General features: G+C 34.4%; 1 protein-coding gene across 3 annotated transcripts in view; it reads left to right on the top strand.

Annotated features, from left to right (window-relative positions):
• The window catches only part of LOC127505092 (cyclin-dependent kinase-like 5), a 56,115-nt gene that overhangs the window by 18,686 nt on the left and 13,976 nt on the right, over window positions 1-23,453 (top strand). For all 3 annotated transcript variants that reach the window (XM_051880389.1, XM_051880390.1, XM_051880388.1), the window contains exons 3-11: window positions 18-52; window positions 16,325-16,370; window positions 16,527-16,663; window positions 16,739-16,859; window positions 17,888-17,947; window positions 18,575-18,665; window positions 19,934-20,123; window positions 20,227-20,307; window positions 22,016-22,179. In XM_051880389.1, coding sequence (XP_051736349.1) covers window positions 18-52; window positions 16,325-16,370; window positions 16,527-16,663; window positions 16,739-16,859; window positions 17,888-17,947; window positions 18,575-18,665; window positions 19,934-20,123; window positions 20,227-20,307; window positions 22,016-22,179 — 925 coding nt within the window. The remainder of the gene's footprint in view (window positions 1-17; window positions 53-16,324; window positions 16,371-16,526; window positions 16,664-16,738; window positions 16,860-17,887; window positions 17,948-18,574; window positions 18,666-19,933; window positions 20,124-20,226; window positions 20,308-22,015; window positions 22,180-23,453) is intronic.

Here is a 23,453-nt window from a genome sequence, read left to right as displayed (position 1 = left end):
CTCTCTTTCTCTCGCAGGAGCTTACGGCGTCGTCCTGAAGTGCAGACACAAGGTATGATCTCACTGTTGCTCTCTGGAGAGACTGCAAATCACACAACAAGTCATTCAAATTATTTCAGCTCATTTGCAGCCTGTTTGCCTTAAAATGTGCGTTCAAAAGGCCATACTACTGATTCATTTTGAATCAAAGAAGTATGCCGTACACAACCAGTCAAAAGTTTGGATTTTTAAATGTTTTTATTTTAAAAAGAGTCTCTTCTGCTCACCAAGGCTGCGTTTATTTGATCAAAAATACAGTAAAAATTGTGAAATATTTTTACAATGTAAAACAGCTGTTTTCTATGTGAATAAATAGTAAAGTGTAATTTATTCCTGTGATCAAAGCTGAATTTTCAGCATCATTACTCCAGTCTTCAGTGTCACATGATCCTTCAGAAATCATTCTAATATGATGATTTGATGCTCAAGAAACATTTATGATTATTATCAATGTTGAAAACAGTTGTGCGGTCATTACAACACAGCAATGATTCAGATGATTTGATCAGGAAAATTCAGCTTTGATCACAGGAATAAATTACATTTTACTATATTTTCACATAGAAAACAGATATTTTAAATTGTAATAATATTTTACTGTATTTTTGATCAATTAAATGCAGCTTTGGTGAGCAGAAGAAAACAAAAACTGATTTAGAAAGATACCTATTTTTGTCTGTACAGTATTACACTAGTTTCTATATCCAGTGCTCTAGTGTTGAAACGGTCCCGGTAGTAACAGTATCTGTTCGGCGCTAACAGAGAGTGTCCGTGACGTGACATATGTGAGTTTATCTATTAATATCTCCTCCGGTCATGAGCAGTGCTGGTCCGTAGCCCCGCGGCCGTCAGACAGATGGTCCGCAGCCTCGATCTGTTAACACGACACAGTCTCTCTCTCTCTGACCCGAACACGCTCGGTTCACGCCATCTGCTGCTCTCACCTGCCGTCTTTTCCTGTTGGACAGCCGCGCGCAGCGATCTTCGCTCAATTCATCTCATGCTTTTCACTCACGTTTCAGCTTTTCTGTTGTAGTGTGCAGAGAAATGTGTGATTGACTGACAAGAGGTTCGTTTACATTCACTCATTTTCTCAATCGGAGTGAATCCAGTTTGATTTCAGATTCTCAAAGTTCACCCTAAATGTTGCAAACCAATTCACATATTTCTTTACATGTGCATTACATGAATTACAAACAATTCTTCAGTGCATGAGCAGTTCCCATCGCCACGTTTAGATCAAACTTAATGTATTTATTTCAATCAAATTTGACTTATTTTAATCATTATTTATTTTAATCAAATTTATTTATTTCAGTCATATTTGACATTTTAATATTTTTTTTTTATTTTAATCAAATGTATTATATATGTGTGTGTGTGTGTGTGTGTGTGTGTGTTTATTTATTTATTTATTTATTTATTTCAATCAAATTTGACTTATTTAATCATTTTTTTTATTTTAATCAAATTATTTGTATATTTATTTATTAAAATCAAATTTGAGGTAGTTTAATTTTCTTTATTTTAATCAAATTATTTATTTAAAATCAAAATTGACTTAGTTTAATAATTTTTGTTTTAATCAAATGTATTATTTATTTATTTCAATTAAATTTGACTTATTTTAATCATTTTCTTTAAATCAAATTTATTTTTATTTATGTATTTATGTCAATCAAACTTATTTAATTATTTTTTTAATCAAATAATTTGTTTATTTATTATCTATTTGTCAAATTCGACTTAGTTTAATCTTCTTTATTTTAATCAAATTTTTTTATATATTTGTCAATCAAATTTGACTTATTTAAGCATTTTTTTATTTTAATCAAATGTATTATTTATTTATGTATTTCTTTCAAGTTGGACTTATTTTAATTATTTTCTTTATTAAATCAAATTTATTATGTTTTTCAGTCAAATTTGACTTATTTAATCCATTTTTTATTTTAATCAAGTAATTTATTTATATATCTTTTTATTAAAATCAAATTAGACTTTCATTTTTAATATTTATTTATATATTTAAGTTAAATTTGACTTATTTAATCACTTTTTTATTTTAATCTAATTTATTATTTATTTATATATTTATTTAAATCAAATTGACTTATTTTAATCTTTTTTTTTTTTTTTTTTTTAATCTAATTTATTAATTTATCTGGTAGGTGTTAGAATGCAGCGACACTCAAAATGGAGTTTGTATTTTTTCAAACAGTAGTTTTCTATGTTCTATTGTTGTCACATGACATCTTCATGTTGCATGTTTAATGTTGTCCAGTCAGAATCTAAATCAATTATATATGTTGCTCTTTTAAACCAATTTTGTGTGAAAATATCTCAGCCTTTGACAGTCCAATCAAGATATTTATCAAAAAAATCATTCTTCTGGTTCATTCATCACACTGGAAATGGAGGATCAAGTCAAGCGCAGTGCATTGTGGGTGTTTTGCGCGCAGTGTGTATCTGCATTCGATGGTTCAGGTATTCCACGTATATGAATATGTGAAGCTTCAGAATCCTGCAGAAACATTTAGTCACGCTGTTGCATTCTGGGAAGCGTTAGGAGGTTCTCGCTTGTTTTGATGATGACTCAGACTCTTCATGAAGAGATTGTCCTGTGGTTAACTGATGACAGGCCCATCAGAGCGTCCCGTCTGCAGTGATGATGATGACGGCAGGTTTACAGCATTGAGATTTGATTGACCGGTCTGGTTTGAGTTGTTTGTGCAGTTCAGTGTTGTAGATGTGGACAGGCTGACTGATGTTGACGTGTTGAACAGAGTTCACAGCTGCTTACTGATGTTTCAGCGTCTGACACTGATGTCGAGAGCAGTGGTTTTCATGTTCTCATGTCACGGACCCTCAATTATAATGATCATCTTCATGAATAAAGAATAAAGACATGAATTAAGAGCCCTGTGAGGTGTAGAAACTGGAATAAAATTATAAAACAAAAAGATTTGTATTTATTTATTTAATACATTTATTTTAATTTGTTATTAAAAGCATTAAAAAACATTTATAATCATTTTAATTGTATTTTTAATTTGTTATTTTAATGGTTATTTATTTATTTATTTACATTTTACACAATTTCTCATAACTTTTTAGCAGATCCGTTAGTACCTTTAAATTTAAATGTAAATTTACAGTTTTATTTAATTTGTAACTTTATTTAATTTGATAATTATTTTAATTTTTGTGTTTATTTTATTTTGTTTATTTAGAATTTATTTACATATTTTCTCTAAACTTTTTATCACTTTGTAACTTTTAATTTATATTAATTCATTTATTTTTATTCATTTATTTATTTACATTTTACATTATTTTTCTCTAAACTTTTTAGCAGATCCCTTTAGTACCTTTTTAATTTATTTATTTTAATTCATATTTATTTATTTTAAATTAACGTATTTTAAATTTATTTTTTTAATTCATATTTATTTATTTTAAATTAACGTATTTTAAATTTATTTTATTTATTTATTTACATTTTTACAGTATTTTCTCTATACTTTTCAGCTGATCACTTACTACCTTTATGTATTTTAATTTATATTTATTTATTTACATTTTACATTATTTTTCTCTTAACTTTTCAGCAGATCCCCTTAGTACCTTTTAATTTCTTTATTTTAATTTATATTGATTTATTGATTTATTGTTCATTTATTAATTTATTAACATTTTGCATGATTTTTCAGCAGACCCCTCTGCTCCCTCTTGCAGTCTCGTGTATTTTACACAATATTCACTACAAAATATTCTCTAAAACATTAGAGTGCTGGTATATTTTGGAGATTTTTGATAGTCTGCCAGGTTGGCTCATTTAACGGTCATTGGTGGCTGATATGTTGGTCTATCTCTGATCATGAAGTAAGTTCAGCCTTTGCTTCCTTAAAGCAGTTTCTCATTTCCCACAATGCACCTGTGCTCTCCTCTTAGAAAACTCTCAGAGCGGCGCAGTGAGAAAAGAGGTCAGCATGTATTCTTAGTTCTACAGAGACGCTTTCTGCTTCTGATTCACTGAAGACTGTGTCTGCTCACACACTTCAACTTATCATCAGTTTCCCTCATGATGAACTCATTTAGTTCAGCTGTATAAAGAAAATATAAAAGTCTTTACATTTATATTAAACACTAACAATATGCACTTTTTATTTTTCAAGATTCCTATATAAAGACCGACAATTGTTAATTTTTCCTCCCAAAACATATTTTTTTCTTGTGTTCATTTAGATTCATTTAATTTTTTCTCTTAATGTTACCTCTTACATTAAACACATTTACATGCCAACAAACACTGAAAAAATGTTGGTGTAGAAACAGTTTTCACTCAGAAATTGCTATTAAATTTCACAAATAACTACAAAGAAGTGGCAAGTAACACATTAGAATTAAACGTGAAATTTTGAAGTTGAAAAAGTGAAATAGTATTGTCTTGTAAAATGTACTCTAATAATCTTTGTTTTAGAGTTTTTGTTTTGAAAAATTGCATGCAAAAATGATTTTCTTCCTTAGTATTTTTGTCTTTTTTTTCCCCCAGTGCAAATATCTAAATATTCTTAAATCAAGAAACATTTACTGGAGAAGCAAAATTACTTAAGATGAAGTCTTTTTTTTTCTGAAAAAAAATGTATCAAAATTAATTTACTTCATGCTTAAAACATGACAAAATATCTGCCAATGGGGAAAGAAAAATCAAAAAAGGTAAACAATTTGCAGATATGTTTTCTTCAAATCAATTTTTGATAAAATTTTTCAGATTACTAGACTTGTCATCTCAAGTAATTTTGCTTCTCAAGTAAATGTATCTTAATTAAAGGGGTCATGACATGGATTTTTATTTTATTTTATTTTAATATGTTTCTTGAGGTTCGCATAATGTTAATAAAGATTTTTGAATAAAAAAAATCTAACATATAAATGCGAAAAAAAAAATTATTTTCAACCTTCATTCTGAGCCTCTGTCTGAAATTACCCATTTTTAAGGCGCGGCTCCTTTAAGACTTTTCAGTAAACAGTTAATGTTTTGATCGGTTAATGTCATTGCAAAGGAAACCGTATCAACGTGTTTTGAAAACATTATCCATACAAAACCGTAATTTACAGACAAAACATTATGAAATCATGAAATCGTGAACTCTCCATTACAATGTGCCTCATTTACTGACAATCTGCTGTCAAATGCTCCGAACAAACATATAATCCTCAGACGCGATCCCAATGTCAGCCGTTAAGTGACTGAGTGCCAGTGGGCGGGGCCTATGATGCAATGATGTAACCCTAACTATTGGTCAATGTCGTGCTCTGGAGGCGGCCATATGCAAATGTATTTGACCATGTGATGTCACAGATCTCGCAATATTAAAACAAGCTGTTTTTGGAGCTCGATGAAATAAATGCTTTGGTTAACACTTTATTTAAGGTGACGTAGTTACACATTACTACATGTACTTACTATAGTAATAACAGTAAATAATGCTTAATTACAAGTAACTAACCCTAAACCAAACCCTAACCGTAACTCTATAGTAAGTGTGTAGTTAATTCATTTTACTCAGTACTTATTTGAAAATAAAGTGCAACCATGTTTTGTTTTTAATGAGGAGGCTATGAAACTTGCAGGATGTTTTAAAGACCTCTAATATGTCAATGTTATATGTCATGACCCCTTTAAAAACATTTAGATGTTTCTACTGGAAAGCAAGACAAAAATACTGAGGAAGAAAGTCATTTTTTTGCAGTGTTTTCAGGCCTTGATTCACTCAACAGTTTGTTTGATTTGATCTCATTGTATGAATGTGTGTGTTTGTCTGGTGGGTGTGTCGGTCTGTCCATCACAGTTTGGCCTGTTATTCTTCTGATCAAGTCTTGACATGCTTCTGAGTAGATTTAACCAACCTGAACATCTTGTTTGAGCCATAATTAATTCCCTTACCCGTTATGACTCAAGTGTCTCCTGTCAGATCCTGTCTCCTGCAAACCGCAGCCCTGAACACTCATAAAATATTAAACATATATTTATAAGAAACTAATTGTGCATTCTTAACCTGCCATGTCGACAACCACTCATTTAAAGACGACCCATTATGCTCTTTCTCAAAGTCTTGTTGTTTTTGTGTTCTACTAGAACAGGTTTTCATTATTTTTCTCATATTCTCCATTGTTCAGCTCCTCTCTTCCCAGTCTGTCAGTAACGCTCTGTTTAGTTCCTGTCTCTATGAAGCCCCTCCTTCTGAAAAGCACAATGTGCTCTGATTGGTCGGCTGGAGCAGTGTGTTGTGATTGGTGTTTGGGAAATGTCCCGCCCCTTACTGCCCCTACGTACCTGCCAGTTTCAACACACTACTAACTAACTCAACCAGGCCACGCCCCTTTATTCTGCGTATGAATTATTTAAATGAGGAATATTGTGAAGAAAACTCAAGACTTTAATTAAAGGCCTTTAAGCACATATGTGTAAAAGGATGTTAAGTTTTATTTAGCAAGCATGTAACCACTTAAATCATAGAAGGAACAGACCATTTTCAGCCAAAACAGGCAATTTACCATTGGAAAATATATGGTTTTAAAGCTTTTTAACAGTTATAGCGCCACCTATGGTCCGATCTCCATAAAAGTTGGCATGCTTCTTTAGAGTCATATGCTGCATGTGCTCACTTAATTGCATGAAGTTCTGAGTTTTCGTTTCAGATTTATAGGCTTTTGAGTATATTTTGCCACGCCCATTTTCTAAATGACCTTGTTATAGCGACCGAAATGGTAAAGTTTAAGTTTGTTTTGATAATTATTGATCTAGAGAGTCCAGAGAATTATCCTGCACTGGTTCCGTTCCGATCGTGCAAAAAAACTTAGGATTAGTTCGCAAAAGTAGATTTTTCACATATTCACAAATAATTAATGAACGATTTGATTGACAGCATTGGTTCTTGAGGCAAAGTTGTTCAGCATGAGGAGATCTATCAAATGATAGGCATATTGTGTGGATCTGTGAAACACCACGTGATTACAGAGGTGTAAAACTCGTTAGCACCAACTAGTGGCCGATTTCTTTCAAAATTCTTACAGTCCTCTAGAACCATGAGTCGAACATGCCCACCAAGTTTCGTTCCTATCGGCCTCCGTTTAACCTTGTCTAATAGGTGCTCTAACTTCATTGGCCGATGGCGGCCATGTTTTTTGAGATACGCCAATGTCCTCATACACTATCATGACCCCTTGGACCAAGACACTGCATGCCAAATTTCAAGTCGATCTGACTAACATGCCATAGTTACAGCACCACCTAGTGTCCAATCAATGCAATTTTTTTTATTGTGACCAAAGATTGAGGCCCTACACATGTGTACGGAGTTTGGTGCAAATATCTCATTTTGTTCTTGAGTTATAGCCATTTTAGTAAAAGTGGCTCCGCCCTCATCGTTGGTTTTGGCGCCCCTTAGTGACCGTAAATCAAAATTGCAATTTTTTTTTTTTTTTTTTGATAGTTATTGATGTTCAGCCTCCAGAGAACATTTCCAATCGGGTCAAAAACCTAGTAGGTTTTTCAAAAAACCCAAAATACCCGAAAATTTCGCCACACGCTTGAACCCCTAATTATCTTTAATTTCACACTGGATGTGGAAAGGTTTGCGGTCTGTAATATTCACTGTTTTACATTCGAACACAGTTGTTCTTTAAAAGCTCCCACAAGTCTGAGCAAACAATATCGGGTTTGAAGTGTTTTTTTAGGCTGTTGTTCACTTGTGTATCTTACCTGAGGCGTTGGACGCCGTCCAGTCTTATCCACATCACACAAGCCGATGTTTGTGGTAAATATTTGAAAGCGGCGACACCGGGAGAAACCCAAAATCACAGTTCGATCAGTTTTCCATCAGTCTCTCATTCCTCTGTGATTTTCTCTGACAGGAATGAAAAGCTTAATGGATTTCTGCTGAACGTTTGAGATGTTTTTCGTGTCGTAATCTGTCAAACTCTGAACAATCTTGTTGGGGTTTGATAATGTGTCTCAGAGACTCGATTTGTGTATAAAACATGAATCTCCACATGAAATATGACAGTTAAGGCCATTATTAGAGATTTTTGCCACAGTCTTCAACCCCGTAACGAGGGATGATGCTGTTTTGATCAAATCTTTGTACTTTATTTACCCCTAAAAGGTTCATAGTAGTATCTAAAGGTACATACTGGTCCTCTAAGGCGCTATTATGGACTTTTTAGGGGTAAAAAAGGCGCCTTTTAAAGGTACAAGCAGTTTTTCTGAGTGTTGTGTGTTTGTTTTAGAGCTGTGTGAACTCAGTTTAAACATTCATCTGATTCAGTGTTTGCACTGCAGAGGAATGCAGCGTACTGACTAACCTGTGTGACCTCTGACCTGCTTTTATTGGTCAGTTTTGCCCTGCTGTTGAGTTTCAGGGACAGACTGTTGAACGTGTCCTCCATCGATCAGTGTTGTTCATGAGAGACGCTGACCGTTGGTGTTTCCGTGTTTGAGCCGTCAGTGTTTGTGTTCAAACATGTTTCAGATCACGCATCATTCATACTGACAGTGTTTGAGCGGCAGCGCTGGACTAACGTTCATCTAATGTTTGTGTTTGTTCTGAAGTCAAGTCACCTTTATTTCTATAGCACTGTTTACAGTGCAGACTGTGTGAAAGCAGCTTCACAGTGATGGAGGGAACATCACTCTGACTGCACAGCAGCTCTAGAAGAAAATGGTGTCATTGTCCAGCTTAAGTCAGTTCATTACTGATTAATTCTGTTGTAAAATCATTAGTTATTTTAGTTAATTCATCTATACAGCATCTCTGGAGAAAACAGTGATGTCATCGTCCAGTTCAGTTCTCATACAGTGGTGTCAGCGCAGGCAGATCAAAAACATTGTTGAAGTATTAACGATGTTTTTTGTTTTTAATTAAAGGAGTGTTAAACTTCTGCCATTATTTCATCTCAAACCAGTATTATACCAGTATTAAACCAATATTATTATTTTTTTTCAATTATTACAATAGTAACATTTCTTATTTTGTTTATTATTATTATTATTATTATTATTATTATTATAATTATTAAATACTCTTAATTTTACAGTGAATATTACAATAGTAATATTTCTTGTTTTAATATTTTTTTTTTTATTTAGTATTATTATTATTATAGTAAACAGTATTACTTCTATTATTATTCTGATTAAGTACTTTATATTTTCTCAGTAGATATTACAATACTAATATTTTTTATTAATATTATTATTATTATTATTATTATTATTATTAAACAGTTATTATTATTAAATCTTTTTATTTTACAGTGAATATTACAGTAGTAATATTTATTTTGTTATTTTTATTTGTTGTTGTTGTTGTTGTTGTTATTATTAAATACTCATTTTATTTTACAGTGAATATTACAATAGAAATATTTCTTGTTTTTTATTTAGAATTATTATATTAAACTTATTTTTTAGTAGATATTACAATACTAATATTTTTTATTTATTAATATCATTATTATTAAACTGTTATTGTTATTATTATTATTATTATTAAATATTATTATTATTATTTTAATTTTACAGTGAATATTACAATAGTAATATTTCTTGTTTTGTTTAATATTTTTTTATTTGGTAATATATGTTATAGTAAACAGTATTACTTCTGTTATTATTCTGATTAAGTACTTTTTTTAAAAAAAAATTTCAGTAGATATTACAATACTAATATTTTTTATTTATTAATATCATTATTATTATTATTATTAAACAGTTGTTGTTATTACTATTATTATTAATAGATCTTTTTATTTTACAGTGAATATTACATTAGTAATATTTATTTTGTTTAATATTTTTATTTATTATTATTTTTATTATTAAATACTCATTTTTTTTATTTTACAATGAATATTATAATAGCAATATTTCTTATATTGCTTAATATTTTTATTTATTATTATTATTATTATTAATAATAATATTTTAGATTATTAATATTTTAGTCATATTGATGTATAATCACTACAAACAAGCAAATCTGGAGCTTTTTTTTTTTTTTAAATTGCATTTTAAATCATGATTTTTATCAGAAAAATAAGTTCTGTTTTCCCCCTAAAACTTGCAGCCCTAATTCAGTCATTTATATATATTTACATATATATATATACTTATGAAATGTACATTTGAATTTTTAAATGTTCCAACAGAATAGAATGTTCAAAAGTGTTCAAAGGTCTGACTGACAGTGACATCATAATGTTTGCAAACTGTGATTGGCCTTCTTTCATGCATATATTTGCATAATAAACTGTTTGGGTTTGTGTTCCTTTGCGTCTATTTAACAATCTATAGCTGGCATTTTTATGTGATGAGAAATTAAAACAGAAAACTTTGTACATTAAACTCTTAATGTGGCAAAATGCAAATATAGTTAAGTTAGAAGTGTGTGAAAGGCTTTAATGTTGTCAGGCTCAGTGTGACACAGATTTCTCCTCAGTAAGTGTTCATTAGATCGAAGGTCAGGTGACCAGACATCCTCAGACTGGAGAGAACATAAAGTGGGTCAAAACTCTGAGAAGAAAGACATCTGATCTTTCCAAACGTCACCTGTTCTGATAAACACACTAACATGTCCCTGTTTGAGCGAGGAGGTGCTAAAGCGAGCGGTCCGGGGCGAGTGCATTGGCGTCACGCTGTCAGAGAGATTAAAATAGCGCGGGCGTCTCGCTGATGTCTCACCACCTTCTCTCATTGTTCGGCTTGTTTTCGTTTCATCTGAGCGAGGTTCCGTTCTGCTCAGCCAATCAGGAAACGGTGTGTGTGCAGGGCTATGAATATGCATGAAATGCTAATTCCTGTTATATTTAAATTTCCTGGATGGCCTGTAGCATTGGCTCGGTGAATGTTTCAGTGCTGTGTTTTAACAGGGACACTGTGACTCTTCCACATGCAGCATTAATGTGAGCCTGCGGTGGTTTGTGGAGCGCGAGAGCCTTCGGGTGATCAGAAATCTGCCTGCGCTCTCAGATAAACCAGTTCAGCTCTGACGCCCCAGAACATGTTCTTATCATGTTCAAACACAATCAGAACACGTGCGTCATGAACTGCAGGATTTATTTATGCATTCATTTGGTATTTTGTAGTTTTCATTTGATAGTTTTTATTTTATTTATTTTATAGTTGGTGCCTTTTGATTATGGTTGTGATTTAGATAAGCGCTTGCAGAAAAGACCAATCGCAACAAACTGGGTCATCTGACCAATCAGAGCAGAGTTGACCAATCACAACAACCTGAGCCATCTGACCAATCAGAGCAGAGGAAGCTCTCAGAAAGGTGGGGTTTAGAGAGACTGGATCTTCAAACAAACCGTTTTGAAACTCTTTGAGAAATGACATGATGCTGCAGTGTATATTATGAGAAAATGAATGTTTTTGACCTTGGATGCATGTAAATCTCTGAAACAACATTGGGAGCCTATAAAATAGCATAATAGGGCACTTTAATATTTCCAGAGTCTATCTCCTGCTGTCCATTTCTCTCAAACAGCTCTGCGAATAAGAAAATTGTCATTTGTGATCCGCATTGTGGGGCAGTTATGTTCTGAGCATCGTGCATGTAAATGTATGTAAATGTAATATCTGTGTATGTGTGCAACAGACCCACAAATGGCTTTCAATACAGAAAAATATTCTTCCTCCTCTCACGCTCTGTGTCCTGACGAGTGTTTTGTTTTTGCATGTTTTGCTTGTTTCCTGTGTTTCTTCCATTCGTCTGTCCTCATTTCAACTTCCTGTTGTGTCTGTCTCTAACAGATTCACGCTGGGCTGAATTAGTCATTAATTAATGAAATCCTCTTATATCGTGTTATGAAGGAGTCTGAAGTTTTCTGATGCTTTTTTGCTCCGGTTGTTTTTGAAGCTTATCAGCTCGAGTGCTTGTTTACTTTCATTATATAGAAAGAGCAGCGAGGTCACCAGCGTCAGACCTTCATACATGCATCTGGGAACTTGTGTGGAGCTTTTTTGTAACATCCGCTGTCACGACCACAACTGATGGTTGATCAAAACTAATGGTCTGAGGTGAGGCATTGGTCAGAGGTCACTGAGGAGCTGTCACTCACTCATATCTGGACAGGTGTAAACACCTGTGACCTCTGACCCCTGTCACATCTGCTGACAAGAAAAAGCTGTAATGATTTGCTGAAGATTGTGATCTACAGCACATTTTGTACTGAATGAGGTTTGTTTTGAAAGAAATGTATACTTTTATTCATTAAAATTAATCAAAAGTGACACAGACAATTTTGCTTATTACTTTTGACCAATAGGTAGACCAATTGTTCTGGTGTGGTCAGTGTTGGGTGACAATTACACACATAAAGTTTGGTGTCAGTATGTCAAATCTTTCCAGAGATACAGCCTCAGATGCAAGTTGGCATTATGCGATCAAATGCGTAAATGCGGTGTACGAAAATGGTTTCGTCTATCGACACGAAATCCATAGCTTTTTGCCAGCATGGTCTGAAGATGATCTGAATCGAACAAACGTCCTAGGAGGAGTTCGAAACAGTAGATTAATAGATTCTTTGGATCATGCCGAGAACAATGATACCAATATTGCCATAATTGGCCAAACTTTCTGTCCACCATTTTGACTGTTTCAAAATGGCGGATAGGAAATTCGGCCGACTATGGCAAAATTGGTATCATTGTTCTTGGCATGATCCAAGGAATCTATTAAAACCAGTTACATTACAATAGACAAAAGTAATCAAAAGCAATTAGCATTTAAAAAAAAAAAAAAATCTCATAACTTTTGACCACAAGATGGCGCTGTCTCAACTTTTTGAGTAAATTCGACACATTTTCTTCACACACAGTATGAGCTGCAGTCTGATACTTTTTTCCACCCCCTTTTGATTGACAGGATACAATATAGGATGAAAATAATTGCTTTTATCGGCTGATACCGATTATTGACCGATATATCGGTGCATAAGAAATGTTTCTTGGGCAGCAAATCATCATATTAGAATGATTTCTGAAGGATCATGTGACATTGAAGACTGGAGTAATGATGTTGAAAATTCAGCTTTGACCAAGGAATAAATTACATTTTTTATTATTTTACTATATATTCAATCACTTGTAATTTGACAAAATTGCTTATTACTTTTGACCAATAGGTGGAGCTGACACCAATTTGATCTGGTGTGGTCAGTGTTGGGCGACAATTACACACATAAAGTTTGGTGTCAATATGTCAAATCTTTCCAGAGATTCATCCTCAGATGCAGTTTGGCATTATGCCATCAAATTCGTGGATGCAGTATATGAAAACGGTTTCATCTATCGACACAAAATCCATAACGTTTTGCCGGCATGGTCTAAAGGTGATCTGACTCGAATTTGTTGAAAATCGGACAAACATTCTAGGAGTTCGAAATCGTAGATAAATAGATTCCTTGGATCATGCTGAGAACAATAATACCAGTTTTGCCATAGTCGGCCGAACTTCCTGTCCGCCATTTTGAAAACCTACTGTTTCAAAATGGCGGATAGGAAATTCGGTCGACTATGGCAAAATTGGTATCATTGTTCTCGGCATGATCCAAGGAATCTATTAAGACCAGTTACATTACAGTATGCAAAAGTAATCAAAAGCTATTAGCGTTTTTTGAAATCTCATAACTTTTGACCACAAGATGGCTCTGTCTCAAAACATTTTGAGTAAATTCGACACTAGTCAAATTTCTGACACTGCAGACTGGAGTAATGATGCTGAAAATTTCAGCTTTGTTTACAGGAATAAATTACATTTTAACATACAGTATATTCACATAGAAAACAGCAGTTTTAAATTATAATAATATTTCACAAAATACAATTTTACTGTATTTTTGATTCAGTAAATGCAGACTTGGAGAGCTTTCAAAAATATAAAAAATCTTACCCACCTCAAACTTTTGAACACTAGTGTGTGCGTGTGCGTGTGTGTGTGTATATATATATATATATATATATATATATATATATATATATATATATATATATATACAAACCCGATTCCAAAAACGTTGGGACACTGTACAAATTGTGAATAAAAAAAGGAATGCAATGATGTGGAAGTTTCAAATTTCAATATTTTATTCAGAATACAACACAGATGACATATCAAATGTTTAAACTGAGAAAATGTATAATTTTAAGGGAAAAATAAGTTGATTTTAAAATTTATGGCATCAACACATCTCAAAAAAGTTGGGACAAGGCCATGTTTACCACTGTGTGGCATCCCCTCTTCTTTTTATAACAGTCTGCAAACGTCTGGGGACTGAGGAGACAAGTTGCTCAAGTTTAGGAATAGGAATGTTGTCCCATTCTTGTCTAATACAGGCTTCTAGTTGCTCAACTGTCTTAGGTCTTCTTTGTCGCATCTTCCTCTTTATGATGCGCCAAATGTTTTCTATGGGTGAAAGATCTGGACTGCAGGCTGGCCATTTCAGTACCCGGATCCTTCTTCTACGCAGCCATGATGTTGTAATTGATGCAGTATGTGGTCTGGCATTGTCATGTTGGAAAATGCAAGGTCTTCCCTGAAAGAGACGACATCTGGATGGGAGCATATGTTGTTCTAGAACTTGGATATACCTTTCAGCATTGATGGTGCCTTTCCAGATGTGTAAGCTGCCCATGCCACACGCACTCATGCAACCCCATACCATCAGAGATGCAGGCTTCTGAACTGAGCGCTGATAACAACTTGGGTTGTCCTTGTCATCCGGACTAAAGAGGACATGGCGTCCCAGTTTTCCAAAAAGAACTTCAAATTTTGATTCGTCTGACCACAGAACAGTTTTCCACTTTGCCACAGTCCATTTTAAATAAGCCTTGGCCTAGAGAAAACGCCTGCGCTTCTGGATCATGTTTAGATATGGCTTCTTTTTTGACCTGTATAGTTTTAGCCGGCAACGGCGAATGGCACGGTGGATTGTGTTCACCGACAATGTTTTCTGGAAGTATTCCTGAGCCCATGTTGTGATTTCCATTACAGTAGCATTCCTGTATGTGATGCAGTGCCGTCTAAGGGCCCGAAGATCACGGGCATCCAGTATGGTTTTCCGGCCTTGACCCTTACGCACAGAGATTGTTCCAGATTCTCTGAATCTTTGGATGATATTATGCACTGTAGATGATGATAACTTCAAACTCTTTCTTTTTATACCCAATCATGTTGCCGAATGACCTAATAAGTTGCAAATTGGTCCTCCAGCTGTTCCTTATATGTACATTTAACTTTTCTGGCCTCTTATTGCTACCTGTCCCAACTTTTTTGGAATGTGTAGCTCTCATGAAATCCAAAATGAGCCAATATTTGGCATGACATTTCAAAATGTCTCACTTTCAACATTCGTTATGTTATCTATATTCTATTGTGAATAAAATATAAGTTTATGAGATTTGTAAATTATTGCATTCCTTTTTTATTCACAATTTGTACAGTGTCCCAACTTTTTTGGAATCGGGTTTGTATGTATAGAAAAAGTTGTAGCATTTATTAAGCATAAATGTGCCGTCATCAGCGTGTTTAACATACTGTACACATTTATGAACATGTTTTTCATGTTGTATGTTCTCCAGTGTTAGTGAGATTTATTTCACTGTCTGTAAGAGTTTGTTTCACGTTAAAGTCTGAATCTAGAGCACTGAAGGATGCTGGGAGGATATAGAGACACTGCGAGTGTAAAATAGGCCAGAGAGAGAGTGTGTGTGTTTGTGTGTTGAGTCCTTTAGTTCTCCTCAACACACACTCACAGGGTCCAAAACGCCCGCCAAGAATAATGTGAGTATAAATGGGCTTTGCTGAGTATGTAACTGCGACAGAGTTCGTCTCCATATGGTTGGTAACCATCTGCTTATCATTTATTAGAAATATGGATTTAATTCAACCGTGAGAACAACAATGACTGGCACTGATGTTAAAGACGTAATACAATCTAGTACTGACCCCAAACTTTTGAATGGTAGCGTATGTGAAATATTCCTCACGATAAGCAACAAAAAATGAAAATTAGTTTGACACATGCAGTTTGAATGACACTGACATACTTGGTACACACATGTGGTGGGGAAAAAAGCGCTAAATAATCCAAAAATGTTTAATTTTTTAAAATAATGCATAATATAGTATTTCTGTCTGTAAGCGTTCTCATTCAACTCTTCAGTGAAACATCTTGATGTTCTGTTTCATTCATCGCTGCTCTTTCTCTGTTGCAGGAGACGAATGAAATCGTGGCCATTAAGAAGTTCAAGGACAGTGAAGGTGAGTCTCCCGCAGACGCAGGTGTTTTAAATAGCTTGTTATGCAGGATCTGCATTCAGAATATCATCGATCTTGAGCTGCTTCAAATCCTTCATCTGACCTGATTTAATCATAGAAATAGAAAGGTAATGCATGTTATTTTTACTGTGGCTTCAGAAAATGAGGAGGTGAAGGAAACCACCATGCGGGAGCTGAAGATGCTCCGGACGCTGAAGCAGGAGAACATCGTGGAACTGAAGGAGGCGTTTCGGCGGCGGGGGAAGCTCTACCTGGTGTTTGAGTATGTGGAGAAGGTGAGACGGAGACGCTGAGATCTTCAGTCTGTGCTCTTCTGATGTGGCTGCTGAAGATGATTGTGTGTGTTGCAGAACATGCTGGAGCTGCTGGAGGACATGCCTAACGGTGCTCCGCCTGACAAGGTCCGCACGTACATCTACCAGCTGATCAAAGCCATTCACTGGTGCCATAAGAACGACATCGTCCACAGAGGTGCGAGAGCTCCTGTAATAACATCCACTATATTTTAATCGAATAAAAAATGACATCTATTATATTTTAATTTATGTTATTTAATTGTAATCATCGTCCACAGAAGTGCCAGACCACCTGTAATAAAATCAACTATATTTTAATCAAATAAAAAATGACATCTATTATATTTTAATTATGTTATTTAATTGTAATCATCGTCCACAGAGGTGCCAGACCACCTGTAATAAAATCAACTATATTTTAATCAAATAAAAAATAAAAAATCTATTGTATTTTAATTATATTATTTAATTGTAATCATCAATTTAAATAAAACAAAAAAATTAAATATTTTATATTTAATTAATTTTTAAATTGTAATATCAACATTTTAATAAAAACATTTTAATTTTAATCAAATAAAAAATTAAATAAATTATATTTTATTTTATACCTAATAAAATTACAAATAAATAATATTTTAAAAATCTATTTTATTTTAATTATATTATTTAACTTTATTCATCATCCTCAAAGGTGCCAGACCACCTGTAATAAAATTATTTTTTAATAAAATAAAAAATATGTATTTTAACAAATCAAAAAATAAATAAATTATACTTTAATTTATTTAATTTTAATTATCATCCACAGAGTAGCGAGAACATCTGTAATAAAATAAATTATATTTTAATAAATTAAAAAATTAATCTATATTTTAATTATATTCTTTAATTGTAATTATCATCCACAGAGGTGCCAGATGACCTGTAATAAAATTGTTTTTTAATAAAATAAAAAAATTACATTTTAATAAAATAAAAATAAAAATCTATTATATTTTAATTATAATATTTAATTTTAATCATCCTCCACAGAGGTGTGAGACCACCTGTAATAAAATCAATTATATTTAATAAAAAAATAAATAAAGTATATTTTAATTATATTATTTAATTGTAATTATGGCCCACAAAGGTGCGAGACCACCTGTATTAAAATATTTCACATGCACGATGGATAGATTTGTCTGTCTCTCTTTCTAGATATCAAGCCAGAGAATCTCCTCATCAGCTCTGACGACGTGCTCAAGCTGTGTGACTTTGGTGAGTTTTTGTAGTCATGTGATCATGAAGCACCAATCATTGGGCCGCTATCTGGATTGTCTGATGCGCATCACAGGACTTTGTTCTGTGGCCACGCCCACATTCTATGCAAATGTTGTGGGTGGATTTGCATTCTGTCCCATATCAGACTTGTGTATTGTGTGTCAGCGAGACAACAGCAGGTCATCTGTCTCTCGCTCCAGACTCGCTGTGAGACGCTCAGTCTGTCTGTTCACATGTTCTCATTGTTTTTATTGGGAAATGTCACCAAACACACACATGCACATCTTCTGTCCTCCTAAAAATCATCACGTATGACAGAAAAATCACCAGTAAGATCTTTTATGTCTCAGTTATTTCTCACCTGTGCTCAGATTTGCTCCAAAGTCCACTAAAGTCAGAGATCTCAATATGAACTAAAATGAGATGGGAGGAAAAATTATGTTTCAATGTTTTTGTTGAACACAGTTGAGAAATCTAAAACAGACACACATGCGATTACTGGGGTCTTTTTCAGGAGAATCAACTGAGATGCTACATAAATCTCCATTTCAACCCTGTAAATGTGATGTGGATGGTTTCATCCAATCAGACGGCTCTCTGAGGTTCCTCTGGTTTCTCTGGCAGGTTTTGCGCGGGATCTCTCTGAAGGCACCGATGCGAACTACACTGAGTATGTGGCGACCCGATGGTACCGCTCACCAGAACTGCTGCTGGGGTGAGTGTGTGTCCGTATCTAAGTCTGTAAAAAGAGATGGACTGTGCATCTCCGCTTCCTTCCGCTGTAGAAAAATGAAGCCAAAATATCCCGGTAACAGTTGCCAATTACGTCATCCGGAGCCCGAGTCTGTGCAGTAGTGCAGCCACGCTATCAAGGTCCCGCCCACACTCAAACTCAAGCCCAGCTGTCAATCATGATGTTACACCCTGTTTTTATAGCATCAAATATCTAACTAAAACCAAACTTACTGGAAAAATGAACACTTGAACATGCGTCTGCGTGATAAGAACTAGCTAAAATGACAGAAACAATCTTTGGAAATGCATTATTTGAAGTGTAATTTAATTTTTTTCGTTTGGCTCGCGTCCCATTCGATTACAAAGAGAGGGTGGGGCTTATGACCAATACTGCAGCCAGCCACCAGGGGGCGATTGAAATGTTTTGTTTTCACTTTTCAGGACTTGTGTTGCACGCTTGGTCCATATGGATATGATAAAGAGAAAAGGTCTCTGGTGTCCCCAGAATGTGTCTGTGAAGTTTCAGCTCAAAATACCCCACAGATCATTTATTATAGCTTGTCAAATTTGCCCCTATTTGGGTGTGAGCAAAAACACGCCCTTTTTGTGTGTGTCCCTTTAAATGCAAATGAGCTGCTGCTCCCCGCCCCCTTTCCAGAAGAGGGCGGAGCTTTAACAGCTCGCGCTTCGGTCGCTCAACAACAACAAAGCTGGAGAATCTCACGCAGCCAGAATGAGGATTGTCAGTAACGGTGTTCAGCCTTACATTGAACATATTTGGACACTGATGGCGTCAACAACAAAATGGCGGCGCCGTGGGTGGAAACGTGCAGATTAAGGGGTGGTAATATTATAATAAGATCCCCTTCCTACATCACAGGGGGAGCAAAATCGGAGCGGCTCATTTTTTCACAGGCTTGCAGAGAAAGGCTTACCAAAACAAAGTTACTGAGTTGTCCTTTTTCACATTTTCTGGGTGGGTAGATGCACCGGGGACCCGATTATAGCACTTAAACATGTAAAAAAGTCAGATTTTCATGATATGTCCCCAACAAGTTTTTTTTTTATACATATATTGCCCATTGTGTTTATATGTGTGTTTGTTTACATAAAAAATTTGAGAATCGGAACAAACTGTTAAACATAATAATAGTCCAACAAACTTATTTATGTAGCATAATAATAATAATAATATGCCAATTCCCAGCGACAGCTCTAATTGTGTGAGTCTCTCTGTGTCTCTGTCAGGGCGCCGTACGGTAAGGCGGTGGACATGTGGTCAGTGGGGTGTATTCTGGGCGAGCTGAGCGACGGTCAGCCTTTGTTTCCGGGTGAGAGTGAGATTGACCAGCTCTTCACCATTCAGAAGGTCCTGGGACCCCTGCCGCCCGAACAGATGAAGCTCTTCTACAGCAACCCACGTTTTCACGGGCTACGGGTCAGTCTGTCTGTCTCTCGCAACATGAAATCACAGTGTCAACTTATAATGCGTTCCTGCTCTTATTATGCATGTTAATCTTATAAGACGAACCCGTGTGTAGTTTCCCTCAGTGAGCCATCCACAGACGCTGGAGAGACGATATCTTGGAATCATCAGTCCGGTCCTGCTTGACCTAATGAAGGTGAGAGACGATCATGTGTAGTGAGTTTGAGGACAAAAGTGTCCGCAGGAGTGAGCGAAATCACAATTTCCCTTTAGGGGACATCCTCAATTGGAAAAATATCTTTAAAGTAAATTAAAACAAAAAAAATAAAAATAAAATATAGTTTAAAAATAAGACAAATATTTAAACAAATTATAACATAAATGGTATTTATTACATTTTATAATTGATATAATTTAAGAAGTATAATATAACATAATAATATAATAAAAATAATATAAATATAAAATATAGTTAAAAATAAGTAAAAAATAAATAATAAAATATATTTAAACAAATTATAAAATAAATGGTATTTATTACATTTATATAATTCATATAATTAATAAATATAATATAACATAATATAATATTTTTTAAATATTGTGTGTGTGTGTGTATATATATATATATATATATATATATATATATATATATATATAAAATGGAATGGAATTTAAAACAACAAAATATAATGTAAATATATATGAAATAAAAGTTTAAATGCAATTATAATTAATATTAATACATATAAGAAAGTAATTAATATAATATAATATATTATAATATAATATAAAAAGTAGAAAGTTTTCTTTAGGGTTAGAGTTCAGGTTAGTTTGTAGTGATTATAATTACTGTTATATAAAACAATAGCATTGTATGATATGTCCTCATGTATATAGCTGTGTGTGTGTGTGTGTGTGTGTGTGTGTGTGTGTGTGTGAGTGAGAGTGTGTTTATCACATGTGATGGTAATTTGCTAGTCAACCTAGTAATATGAACAGACAGAGAGAAATTAGTCACAGTTCTTCTGCATCTAACCTTCACGTTCCAACCCTGTATGAAATATTAAATAATCAAACTAATCACTGTTTTTGTGTTTGTCATCTGTCCCCCCACACAAATCTAAATGAGTCTGACCTTCCCTTCTCGTCTCTTTTGTTCACCTGTGATGCCGGTTTGTCATTATCGTGTCTGTGTGACTAATGCAGCGCAGCGGATGACGGTTCGTGTTTCTCATGCACTCGTTTACTGGGGTTTCCATTCGCTCACACTTCAGGATTGAATCAGTTGATACAGCCTACAAACACTTTACTTATCTGTTTAGTACCTGTTAGTGTATCAGGAGACACACAGATAGTCAACATGTTGTTGCGTTTGTTAGCGGTTAGCACAGCTGGTCCGTGCTTATGCTAATGAGCGTGACTCACGGTCGCACCGTCGATTCATTAGGTGAAAGTGACATATCATCACCGCGATAATTGTGCGCTAATTATATTTTCAGCACAGTGATTTTCTTGTTTCTGCAGTTGAATCCTGCTGCTAATAATCCTGGTCCATTACTCTATCCTCTGGAAAACCAGAGAACACGGGCGCTTGTTCTGTCGTGTCATTTTATTAAAGGGTGAATCATGCCTAAAATAAGCATCTTCAATAAATTAGGGTTAGGACATTGTGGTAATTATGCTAACGGTGTTGTAGTGTGGTGGGCTTGTTGAAGCTTGTTTCCCCTTTTTGGATATTAATAGATGTTTGTTGGGTGAATCTAATAAAAACTGTCAAAAGCATTTTATTCCATTGTATTCCACCACAAAAATTAAAACAAAGAATTTTTTTTATTTTCACTGTGAAGTGTTATTGAGAGATCGACCAGGATTATCCATGGCATTGTGGTTCGTATTTTCAGAACCTGTTGTTGTTGAACCCGAATGAGCGCTATCTGACTGAACAGAGTCTGAACCACCACGCCTTCCAGACTCAGCGCCTGACGGAGCGGCCCGGCCCGCTCACGCCCACACCCATCCGCTCCTCCAAGAGGAAACCGCTGCTGGACAACAGCGCCCCCAGCAGGTCAGGAGGAGTGATTAAATCATACTGGGAAGAGTGGGCTGTACTTGGAATGGAACACTAATGTACTTACTGTGTATACAAGCTAATTATGCGGTTAAGCATGTAATATTTCAAACATTAGTGGTTATGTGATCCTATTTCAGCAAGTTGCCTTCACTTTTCATCTTGAAAATGGTTATTTTGCATTTTTAAACCAATTTTGTGTACCTTTTTTTAGCTTTTGGCAGCAAGTCCTACTTCATTTAGATTCGTCATACTGCAAATCAAGGTCACATCGAATTAAATGGAAAGTCAATTTGAATGCATTGCATTATGGAATACAGAATATTACACTGTGTGTGCTCTGGTTGTAATATGCACATTTTTGATACATTTAGTAGGTCATCAGATATTCCATGCATAGAAAATGCTTTGCACCAAATGCTAAATAGTGGGAGTTAGAGCTGCACGATTAATTGTTAAAAGATCACGATCTCGATTCAAACACCAACACGATCTCATTCCTAAACGATTCACCTGTCTATTAAACCTTTGACAGAATCAAAACAGAACATTCAAACCTGCTGCTGCTGCTGAGCCAGAGAGTTGTCATGTTTATGTATGAAACAGCTTTTCAACCACACAGTATCGTTATTTATGTGTTACAAATATTCACAGAAGAACTGGGATTAAAGTTTATAGTTCGGATATAAACACTGATGTCTACAAAAGCGATCATAATAGAGCAAATCACCTATTGAAAGTAACATGGATGGCGCTTCAAATAAGGATTGATTACATCATTACACCACCAGGTGGCGACAAGTGACTGTTAAAAAAAAGTCATTGAATCATTCATTCAAGAGATTCGTTCAAAAAAAAGTCCAGTAATTAAAAAATGAAGTATTCATGAGTGAGTCATTGAATCATTCACTTATGGAGCCTCGATGTACTAAATAGTGCACATGATTTACTTATTGATTTGCTAAATCGTGAGCACAATTAACTAATTTATTCCCCCAATCTATAAATTGTGCGCGTGATTTAGCAAATCAAGAGAATGAATTAGTAAATCGTACACATGATTTATAAATCGAGGGAACAAATTAGTAAATCGTAAGCACGATTTAGCCTACCATTTTTTTTTTTTTTTTTTTTTCCTGCATGTCATGTGCGGGGCTCCGTATTCACTCAAACCATTTATTTTAAAAAATAATTTATTCCGATTAATTAAACATTTTAAATAGACTGCAGCAATAAACATTTGTCAGAACCTCTAGTAAATTACATGTTGA

Source organism: Ctenopharyngodon idella, chromosome 22 (assembly GCF_019924925.1).
Source record: "Ctenopharyngodon idella isolate HZGC_01 chromosome 22, HZGC01, whole genome shotgun sequence".
NCBI classification, from domain to species: Eukaryota; Metazoa; Chordata; class Actinopteri; order Cypriniformes; family Xenocyprididae; genus Ctenopharyngodon; species Ctenopharyngodon idella.
This window is presented reverse-complemented; position numbering and strand designations above follow the sequence as displayed.